This window comes from Thamnophis sirtalis, unplaced genomic scaffold (assembly GCF_051295495.1).
Source record: "Thamnophis sirtalis isolate CommonGarterSnake01/CBP01778 unplaced genomic scaffold, rThaSir2_p1.2 scaffold_13, whole genome shotgun sequence".
Classification (NCBI taxonomy): Eukaryota; Metazoa; Chordata; class Lepidosauria; order Squamata; family Natricidae; genus Thamnophis; species Thamnophis sirtalis.
In genome coordinates, this window is record NW_028261393.1 from 47481392 (window position 1) to 47492770 (window position 11379).

Consider the following 11379-nt stretch of genomic DNA (forward strand, 5'->3'; position numbering starts at 1 on the left):
GACTCTGCTTCCTGTCATTCCAAAACCAATACATGGTATGATTAAAAACCAATACAGTTATGCATGTGGTGGTGTGCAAATGTATATGCAAAGAATTGCAACGTCCCATAATTTAAAACAAAAAAGCAAATTTCCTCCAAATTTCAAAAAGTTTATTTTTTTTTATAAATTGGGCAAGGGCTGGGGAAGAGAAGAGCAGGGGGAGAATGCAAACCAGACAATATGAATAAAGCAACACATGTACTTATACATAGCTTTTAAAAATGTATTTCTTCTTGATAGTTGAGACTCGCTTTTCGGGTTCATCCCATATTGGACCATAAAAACCTCTCCATTCACAGAGAGCTCACAATGTCTTGGCTTAAGAAGGGAGACCTACCCAGAAGAGAAAATTGATCACATGCTGTTAGCATCACCTGAAAGCAGTGTGGCTTAACCCTTGGACTGCCTGGGGAATTCTGGGAATCAAAGTCCACACATCTTAAAGCCAGAGGTGGTATTCAGCCAGTTCTGAAAGGTTCTGGAGAACCAGTAGCAGAAATTTTGAGTAGTTTTGAGAACTGGAAAATAGGCTGGCCGCGCCCACGTAGCCACCCAGCTGATCTTCTTTTGTTGCCTTGCACAGGAGAACGGAGCTGGAAAGCAGGTTAGTGGGGTGGGTGAGGGAATGGGGATTTTGCAATAACTTTCCCCCAGGAGTGGGGAGGGAATGGGAATTTTGCAATATCCTTCCCCTGCCATGCCCACAAAGCCACACCAGGGGTGGGTTGCTTCTGGCATTACTGCTGGTTTGGTGCACGTGCAATTGTGCACTAACGTGTTTGCTTGGCTCGTGCGCGTGGGCATTTGACCACTAAATGCAATAAAATTTGCTCTGTGCATGCGCAGAAGCAAAGAACAAGATGCCAGCAACTACAGCACCGCTAGGAGAACTGGTTTAAGGGCGTGGCAGGCTTGGGTCACTGCCAGTTCCAGCAACCCAGGCCGCCAAAGTACTACCAGTTCAACTGAACTGGTCCGAACCAGTAGGAACCCACCCTTGAGCCATGCCCACAGAACCAGTAGTAGTAAATATGGAATCCCACCACTGCTTAAAGCCTCCCTGGTTGAAAAACACGGCCTTAAACTGTGACTTCTGTGAGTAAGAAAGGATGGCCAAAGAAGCAAATTTACACGGGGACAGATGGGGAATAGCCCCTGCTCTTTTGCCAACGACCAACAGACAGACTTGGGAGAGAAGAGGCCTGGTGGATGGATTATGGTCTCTGCAAGATCCTTTATTATCAGCTGAGAAAGAGTGGAGGCATGCATTGCTTGGCGTAGTAGGTGAACCTGGAAAGTGAATAAGCATTGGGAATTTTGGATTTCCCCCCCCCCCCTGTCCCTGAAGGACTGCATTTTGGCACAGAGGCAATTCAGGCAAAGCAATTCAGCTGTCCACCTCTTTCACACACGCACACAAGAGACACAGATGCACGTGGACATTTACACGCTCGATACAAAGAGACACATTTCTTTTTTTTTTTTATAGATCCGATATATGATGATGACACACTGGTGTGTGGGAGGTGGAGGGCTATATAGCAGAGGGCAGCTGTAGAGGTTCAGAGTGTGTAAAGCCAGGTTAAAATTTAACTGGCCTCTTTGAAGGATTTCCCCATGCTCCAAAACGGAACCCTTCCCAAAAACCAACCAATCAATCAAGGACAAAAAAGAAACAGGTTGCTCTGTTGTAGCTCTTCCGCGCCGAGAGCTGTGAAGAGGGTCCGTAGGTCCCGTGCAAAGACACCTACTAGGAGACTTTGATTTTGCCCTTCTCTGGGGCTGCGTCTGCCAGCAACTGCTGCTCTTCCCCATTCACCGTCACGGTCCTCTTCTCCGGAGGCTGGTCTTCAGGCTGGCGTGCAATCAGCAGACGGCAGGTGAGCAGGATCCCGAAGACCAAGGCATGGGCGTAGCGCTTGAGGGGGTCCCCCACCAGTTGATGAAAGAAGAGCACGGCCAACACCAGCAGCAGCAGCACAAAGTTGGCTACGTCTTTGGGGCGGCCCGGGACCAGGGTCATGACGATCCCGCAGGCCACTTCCAGGGCTCCAATGCTCTTGCGGAGAATGATGGAGCTGACTCCCAACCTCTTCAGCATCGGCAGTGCTCTCACATAGGTCTTGTAGGCCCGCTTCTGTAAGCAAAAGAAGACGAGCACAGCATTCACGACTGGTTTGGACCCGAGTTATGGTTTATTATGTCCCCCTTGGGAAGGAGAGGGGGCACCATTTGGATCGGTTCTGGATCCAGTCAAACAGGAAATACCAATCATATCACATGGGAAGGAGGAGGAAACGTACAGTAATGAACAAAGGGATCTTCTTCCGTCTGTATTTGGTATGATAAGATTGGAGAAGGGGACTAAAGCTCAGTGGCAGAATACCTAGGCTAGATGAAGAAGGTTTTAGATTCTAGTTTCTCCGGAGGGAGAACTTCCTATGGAACTCTTGTGCTGGTGTAGTCAGTAAACAATCTGGATGGATGGATGGATGGATGGATACAATAATGGATGGATTGATGGATGGATGGAAGCTTGCATTGGTATAGTCAGTAGATAATCTTGTAATGGATGGATGGATGGATGGATAGGATGGTTTAATGGATGCTTGCATTGGTATAGTCAGTAGACAGTCTTAGAATGGATGGATAGATGAATGGATGGAAGCTTGCATTGGTATAGTCAGTAGATAATCTTGTAATGGATGGATGGATGGATGGATGGATGGATGGATGGGATGGTTTAATGGATGCTTGCATTGGTATAGTCAGTAGATAGTCTTAGAATGGATGGCTAGATGAATGGATGGAAGCTTGCATTGGTATAGTCAGTAGATAATCTTGGATGGATGGATGGATGGATGGATGGATGGATGGATAGGATGGTTTAATGGATGCTTGCATTGGTATAGCCAGTAGACAGTCTTAGAATGGATGGATAGATGAATGGATGGAAGCTTGCATTGGTATAGCCAGTAGATAATCTTGTAATGGATGGATGGATGGATGGATGGATGGATGGATGGATGGATGGATGGATAGGATGGTTTAATGGATGCTTGCATTGGTATAGCCAGTAGACAGTCTTAGAATGGATGGATGGATAGATGAATGGATGGAAGCTTGCATTGGTATAGTCAGTAGATAATCTTGTAATGGATGGATGGATGGATGGATGGATGGATGGATGGATGGATGGATGGATGGATGGATGAATGGGATGGTTTAATGGATGCTTGCATTGGTATAGTCAGTAGACAGTCTTAGAATGGATGGATAGATGAATGGATGGATGGATGGATTCTTGCATTGGTATGACAATCTTGTAATGGATGGATGGATCAATAGAATGATGGATGGATTGATGGACACTTGCATTGGTATAGTCAGTAGACAATCTTGGAACAGATGAATGGATGGATGGATGGGTTAATGGACGGATGGATGGCTTGATGGATGCTTGCATTGAAATAGTCAGTAGACAATCTTGGAATGGATGGATGGATAAGGTAATAATAATTTATTCAGCTCTCAGGGATGGTTCATGAGCAATCTTTGTCAAATACATCAGCTACTGAAAACCACTTTGACTATTTATGTGGAGCATATAGAGCAGGTATGTTCAACCCACAGCCCATGGCAACGTGTGGCCCTGGATTGCTAGTAATTGGCTCCATGAGATAACAAAAATACAAAAAGAAAGAAAGAAAAAGCTTGTTAACTATATTTTATATACGGCCCAAATGATTTCTCTTCACTCAATGCAGCGCAGGCAAACCAAAAGGCTGGACAACTGTGCTACTATCAATAAAATTTATTTGAAAGAAAGATCTCTTTTGAATCTAGCTGAGCTTCTGACCTCATTGGCAGGCAGCTTTCCTGATAACTGCATGGAGATGATTCATCTTTGCATTCACTCAGGATTTTTTCCTTCCTGACTTCCCACTCCAGCTTTCCACCTCAGCTTTCCCCGGGAGCTTCCCATCCTGCTTGGCTTCCAAGATCAGACAAAGCCGGATGCCCCTGGATGAAGCAACTACAGCAATAAATGTCTTATATTCTGAGAGGCCACCAACGTCCCATATAAAATAATATCAGGTTGTGAACAGATTCTTGTTATTACAGTCCCTGTGCAATCAGTGTACGGTTTAAAGAATGGAAATTGTATAAAAAAAACAAAACATAATTCATCCTGGGGAAAAGAAATTGGATTGGGTGGGCAAATCAACAGAATGTATTTATGTGTGGGTGGGTGAATGAAGTAGCTGCAGAGAGGAATTCTTATAACCATTAAAAAAAATGATGCGCACCTATAAATAAATACAAATATAAATACAAAAAAAGCAACCCAGACTTCCTAAAGCTGTAAAACTCTTTTTCAGAATAAGGAGTTGGGGGGGGGGGGGGAAGAGTCATTAAGTTTCATCTGAAAAACCTGCAGTGTTATTATACACATCATCCTTTCCTAGCCATGCATTGAAAAAAATGGTGCCACAGTGCTCTTGTTTGTACAACATGTGAAGCTATGATATGCTTAACTATGGTTTTTATTGAGTACTGTAGCACGCAGCTGACTGGTTCACACAGAAAGTCACAGCATAATCTCTGCCTTTCGAATCACAGTGGCAGACAATACACTAAATCACAAACAAGTACTAGTATCTTAGTTGAAATGAGATATGCATCCTGCCCAAGAGGCGTTCATTCATCATGAGAAGTCAGAGGTTGTTCCCTTCTTCTGTTGGTCCGAATGACTAGATTTATACCTTGTGTTAAGCCCCTCGTTTGTGAGCTTAGCCACAATCCTTACATCACACTATGCCATCGAACATGTTCTTGCAAATCATGGAAAGATTATGTCACATAACTTCAAAACCAAACCATACGACACAGTGTGAACCAGATGAGTACAACAATGAGTGAAGGGAATATTTGTTACAACGCCAGTGCAAATATAATTAATTAAAAAGAAAAAAAAAGCAGTTCAGTTGACCAGTGATCTCAAGCTCTTGGAAATACAAATAAAGACAAGACTTATCAGGATAAGAAGGGGAAGGGAAGGAAAAGGAAGGGAAGGGAAGGGAAGAGAAGAGATAGAGAGGAAGGGAAGGGAAGATAGAGAGGAAGGGAAGGGAAGGGAAGGAAAAGAAAGGGAAGGGAAGAGAAGAGAAGAAAGAGGAGGTAAGATAGAGAGGAATGGAAGGGAATGGAAGGGAAGAGAAGAGAAAAGATAGGAAAGGAAGGGAAGGGAAGAGAAGATGGAGAGGAATGGAATGGAATGGAAGAGAAGAGAAGGAGGAATGGAATGAAATGGAAGGAAAGAGAAGAGAAGGAGGAATGGAATGGAATGGAAGGAAAGAGAAGAGAAAAAAAATAACCATGCTAGAAAGTTCCATTATTGTTTGTTCCCAGAAATTACAAGTCTGGCTATTTCCATAATGTCGTATGAGTGAACATTACTGCATTATGAGTGACCTCCTGGAACAGACAAAAAAAAAAGAAGAAACCTCTTCATGGTTTGACTGTCTGCATTGTCACGCAACTGGATCTCACCACCAGATTCCTTCATTGAAAAAAAACAACCACATAGAACGAGCTGGAAACAGCTTTCTGATGGACAAGGAATGCCTCTCTCCTTTCAGCTTCCTAGTCCAGGCTGACGGAAGACCCTGATTTGTCATTTTCTAGAAGCTTCTCTGAGGGAGAACATTGGCGTTGAGCTGCAGGCAACCTGAGCCATGTGGGTCCCTGTTAACAGGTTATCGGGAATACGGAAGCCAAATAATGGGACGATTTGTGAGTCTGTCACAACAACGCTGGAGGAAGGGGAGGGGGGGGGTCTTCTAGATTGATGTGGGCCACCTTCTCCTCGCTCTAATAAGCAATCCCTTAGGTGTGGAAGAAGTTCTCTTCTGCCTCTGGCAAAAAAAACCCCATCCATCACTAGCCCTCTGCTGCCTCATCCCTTCCGACGCCAAAACCATTTAAATCATCTCCCCTTTGCTTTTTCCTGGAAATAATGAAGAGGTCCTTTCTGCTCTAGACTGCCTTTCTATGCTTCTGCAACTGCTTTTTCCCCTTCCCTTCTTTTACAGCCTACCAGTTTTGTCTCCCTCTTCATCGGATGGCAAGAGAACCTGCCTTAGGAAGAAGGGACCGAAGGAACCTTGCAAATGGAGGAGGGGGAAGAGATTCCTGAGCAAAGGAAGACGAGAGGGTTGGGTGGTACATATTCGGTCCCTTTTTGCATTTCCCCAATCGTTGCTGTCATTCGTGCCCAAACTCCTACAATAACAGGGTAGCCAGCTGGCAAAATGTCTCCCACCCCCAGCAGTGTATTTACTCACCATCTCATTGTAGGCATCCTTGCTGAGCCGGGGGGTCAGTTTGATGGTCCCCATGAAGACAAAGAAGAGCCCCAGGGCCACCGAGAGGGCCACGATGGTGACAGTTCGGGGGGAGGCCATTCGGATCAGGATGCTGCGGGCGGCTTCCCAGCTTGCTCCGATCCCTTGGCTATGTCAAGGGGTGGTCAGTCACCATGGAAGGAGATGGGGTGGGGGGGAAGGAGCGGAAGGCTGCAGAAATCCGGGAGGATGACACAAAGCAGAGATGGGATGCCTCTTTTGGCTTGGCCGCCTCTGGGTCCTAACGTCCCGCTTTTTCACAGCGTTGGCAAGCTGGCATCTGCCAAACAAGAGGCAGGGAAGGTGGTGGAAGAGACGGTGGGAGCTGGTCATGGCATTCATCCACCCTCTGACATGGTAAAAGGCTTGTCCTTGTCCATGAAAGCTCTCTGGCCATTCAAGAAAGCTGCAGAACAGCTGGATGCCCATTGATGTAAATGCTAAGAACCTGATCTGTTCTGTTCTGTTCTATTCTTTATATTGTATTCTGTATTCTGTATTCTACTCTACTCTACTCTACTCTACTCTACTCTACTCTACTCTAGTCTACTCTACTCTACTCTACTCTACTCTACTCTTTATATTCTATTCTGTATTCTGTATTTTATTCTATTCTATTCTTTATATTGTATTCTGTATTCTACTCTACTCTACTCTGAAGAGCCGAGGTGGCGCAGTGGTTAAATGCAGCACTGCAGGCTATTTCAGCTGACTGTAGTTCTGCAGTTTGGCTGTTCAAATCTCACTGGCTCAGGGTTGACTCAGCCTTCCATCCTTCCGAGGTGGGTAAAATGAGGACCCGGATTGTTGTTGGGGGCAATATGCTGACTCTGTAAACCGCTTAGAGAGGGCTGAAAGCCCTATGAAGCGGTATATAAGTCTAACTGCTATTGCTATTGCTACTCTACTCTACTCTACTCTACTCTACTCTACTCTACTCTACTCTACTCTACTCTTTATATTCTATTCTGTATTCTGTATTTTATTCTATTCTATTCTTTATATTGTATTCTGTATTCTACTCTACTCTTTATATTCTATTCTGTATTTTCTATTCTATTCTATTCTATTCTATTCTATTCTATTCTATTCTATTCTATTCTATTCTATTCTATTCTGTATTCTCTACTCTACTCTATTACTCTATTCTACTCTATTCTACTCTATTCTACTCTATTCTACTCTACTCCACTCCACTCTATTCTATTCTGTATTCTCTACTCTACTCTACTCTACTCTACTCTACTCTACTCTACTCTACTCTACTCTACCCTACCCTACTCTATTCTATTCTATTCTGTATTCTCTACTCTTCTCTATTACTCTATTCTACTCTATTCTACTCTATTCTACTCTATTCTACTCTGTTCTACTCTATTCTACTCTACTCCACTCCACTCTACTCCACTCTATTCTATTCTGTATTCTCTACTCTACTCTACTCTACTCTACTCTACTCTACTCTACTCTACTCTACTCTACTCTACTCTATGCTATTCTACTCTACTCTACCCTACCCTACCCTACCCTACCCTACCCTACCCTACCCTACCCTATTCTATTCTAGCCAACTCTGTAGAAGTCCACAAAAGCAGCCTGAAAACTGGGTAATGATATGCATGACCATCAATGGGATTTTTGGTTTTGTTTCCAGAGTCCGAAAAGGGTTGTTATATTTTTAAAAGCTATTTTAAGTCTGTCCAAAGTTTTATGCTGCTGTTTTTGTGCATCTGTGCCTTAAAATAAAAGGGAACCATACCCCCAATGTTCGGTGACAATAATCATAAGAAGCTCCAAGAGAAAATTTGGGGAGCATTTATGGATCCGGGTCACAAAATGATTATCCTGTTGTGAAGAGAGCTATACAGGTAGTTCTCGACTTATGACCACAATTGAGCCCAGAATTTCTGTTGTTAAGTGAGACATTTGTTAAGTGAGTTTTGCCCCATTTTACGACCATTCTTGCCACTGTTATTAAGTAAATCATTGCAATTGATAAGTTAACAACCCGGTTGTTAAGTGAATCTGGCTTCCCCCATTGACTTTGATTGTCAGAAGGTGGCAAAAGCAGATCAAATGACCTTGGAATGCAGCAATGGTCGTAAGTGTGAACCAATTGTCAAGCATCTGAGTTTCGATCACATGATCATGGGGGAACGCTTCAAAGGTTGTAACTGTGAAAAATGGTCATAAGTCACTCTTTCAGAGCTGTTGAACTTTGCTCAAAAATGAACTGTGATAAGTCGAGGATTTACCTGTATTTGGAAGCAGAAAAATCCAGGAGTAAGATGAAGAATATGAGGCTTACTAAACACTTGCTGCTTTTGAAGCAAGCAAATTTATTGAGGTCTGTTAAAATTCAGCTTTCAACACTGCATAAATTTACTCGACTGGTTTTGATTTACTAACAAAGGCATTTCAACCGGCAATTGAATTCTTATTATTTAAAAGTTATTAATATAAGTACTTAACTGAACAGCAGGTGGCAGACATATTCTTAGCAAAAGAAAAAAAAATTCTGAATCCTTTTCAAAAGATCTGGGGGAAAAAACTGAGGCTTGTAACCTTTATCAAATATACCTATTTTCACTGCTGGCTTGTTTTGTATAAGAAGTCTGCTTCCCTCAACATAAGGATTGACAGTAATACTGAATACTGAAATTTTTACTCACTGGATATTGCCATTTCTTGATAGATTCCCTTAGGCGTGGCCTGTCTCCTTTTCAACTTATCTCCTTGGCCTTCAGACGTAGAAGATGGATTGATTATTCACAAGATTTCAAATGTTAGATCCATCCGGTAGATTTCTCCACATGCCCAGGGATCCTGGAGTACAATAAGGATCCGTTTAGATCCTTCTGTGGAATAGACGCCAGTTTAACAAAGTTAACTGTAACTTTGATTTTAAATCTGACCATTGTATCGCTTTCAGGTGTCCAATTTGATGGCATTGTACCAATCATTAAGCTGTTTATGAAACTCTTCAATGAAATAAAAAAAATTTAAAAGTAAGAAGGTTTTTTTTTTTTTTTGCAAAACACATATGCATCTAATGCACACTTCCTGTATGATATTCTGGGGATCAGAGATGATATTCAGCCGGTAGTGGAAATTTTGAGTAGTTCTGAGAACCGGCAAATACCACCTCTGGCTGGCCCCGCCCCTATCTATTCGCTGCCTCCCGAGTCCCAGCTGATCGGCTGGGTCTTCTTTTGTTGCCTTGCACAGGAGAATCGAGCTGGAAAGCAGATTAGTGGGGTAGGGAGGGAATGGAGATTTTGCAGTATTCTTCCCCTGGAGTGGGGAGGAAGTGGGGATTTTGCAGTATTCTTCCCCTGCCACGCCCACAAAGCAACATCACAAAGCCATGCCACACCCACCAGAGCCGAGGTGGCGCAGTGGCTAGAGTGCAGTATTGCAGGCCACTTCAGCTGACTGCTATCTGCAGTTCAGCGGTTCAAATCTCACCGGCTCAAGGTGGACTCAGCCTTCCATCCTTCCGAGGTGGGTAAAATGAGGACCCAGACTGTGGGGGCAATATGCTGACTCTGTAAACCGCTTAGAGAGGGCTGAAAGCCGAATGAAGCAGTATATAAGGCTAACTGCTAACTGCTAAGCCACGCCCACAGAACTGATAGTAGAAATGTTTGAATCCCGCCACTGTTGGGGATGTTCCAGGAATTCTCCTTTCCTTCATTGTGCCATTATCTTTTTAGCAATTGTTTTAGCAATATTTGGATATATATATTTTTAGCAATATTTGGAGATATTATCTTCTCTATTACAAAAGAGAAGAACAGCTAATTGATTTCTCTTTCTTCAGGTATGAGCCTCCTCATTTGTCATTGGAAACAACACAAATGGCAGCTCGTCTTCCAAGTGGCCTTACAAGGAAACTAATCAATATTTTCCAGCAGATATCATGTTCCGATCTCTTGATCTCGACTCTCTCCTCAGCTATGCATATGGTTTTGCAGAGTAAATAACCTCCCTCCCCCCTTTAGACTAAGTTCACTCTCTTTTCCTGCCAGACTATAAATAAGTCATGAACGATACAGTAAGTCACGTGGCACAACTGTAACAGTGTAAAGAACAGATGAGATCTTGGTTTTCAGAATGACAGAATTGGAAGGGAGCTTGGAGATCTTCTAGTCCAGCCCCTTGCTCAAACAGGAGATCTATCCCCATTTCAGACAAATAGCTATCCAGTCCTCTTCTTAAAAATACCCAGTGTTGGCGCACCCACAACTTCTGAAGTCAAGACTTTCCACTGGTTAATTATTCTCACTGTTGGGGATTTCTCCTTCTTTCTAGATTGATTGTCTCTTTGATTAGTTCCATCCGTCACTCATGGCAATGCCATGATAAAGACAAAGAACAACAAGCATTTTTTTTTAGAAGGAAGTGAAAGAAAACAGATAAGGTTTGTGACTGTAAAATTCACCCTTGAAAAACTTTGCTGGATGTGAATGAGAGGAATTCACAGTAACTTAATAAAAAGGGGTGGTTTTTTTTGTCAGGACAAGGAGTCTGCTTCGTGGTTTGGGGAAGCCTAGGTCAAAACACTGGTGAGATTCGAACTGCCAAACTGCAGGCAGCAGACATAGCCTGCAGTACTGCGTTCTAACCACTGCACCACCACGACTCAATATTTATGAAGTGATGTGGGAAATCGATAATGGATAATGATTATGGTAGTGGTATGGTGGCACAGGGACAAGTATGCCATATGGTAGGACAATTCTGCCAATTGCCAGCAGTTCGATCCTGAACGGATCAAGGTTGACTCAGCTTTCCATCCTTCTGAGCAGTGGTGGGTTTCAAATTTTTTTAGAACCTCTTCTGTAGATGTGGCCTGCTTTGTGGGAGTGGCTTGTCGGCCATGTAACTGGGTGGGAGTGGCTTGGCAGTCATGTGACTGGGTGGGTGT

The 11379-nt window shown here is 43.4% G+C and overlaps 1 protein-coding gene across 1 annotated transcript; it reads right to left on the reverse strand.

Annotated features, from left to right (window-relative positions):
- Window positions 1-1248: 1248 nt before the first annotated feature.
- On the reverse strand, window positions 1249-6860 carry TMEM35A (transmembrane protein 35A). Its single transcript, XM_087727517.1, has 2 exons — window positions 6390-6860; window positions 1249-2179 (listed from the first exon to the last, which is right to left on the reverse strand). The coding sequence occupies exons 1-2, from the start codon at window positions 6507-6509 to the stop codon at window positions 1793-1795; spliced, it is 507 nt and encodes a 168-aa protein (XP_087583643.1). The 5' UTR covers window positions 6510-6860; the 3' UTR covers window positions 1249-1792.
- Window positions 6861-11379: the final 4519 nt, after the last annotated feature.

Bases quoted from the DNA above. Each gene is read 5' to 3' on its own strand.
- TMEM35A (XM_087727517.1), bottom strand. From the start codon at position 6,509: ATGGCCTCCCCCCGAACTGTCACCATCGTGGCCCTCTCGGTGGCCCTG. The intron at 2,180-6,389 runs GTGAGTAAATAC...TTTTGCTTACAG, and splicing joins AGGATGCCTACAATGAGATG to AAGCGGGCCTACAAGACCTA.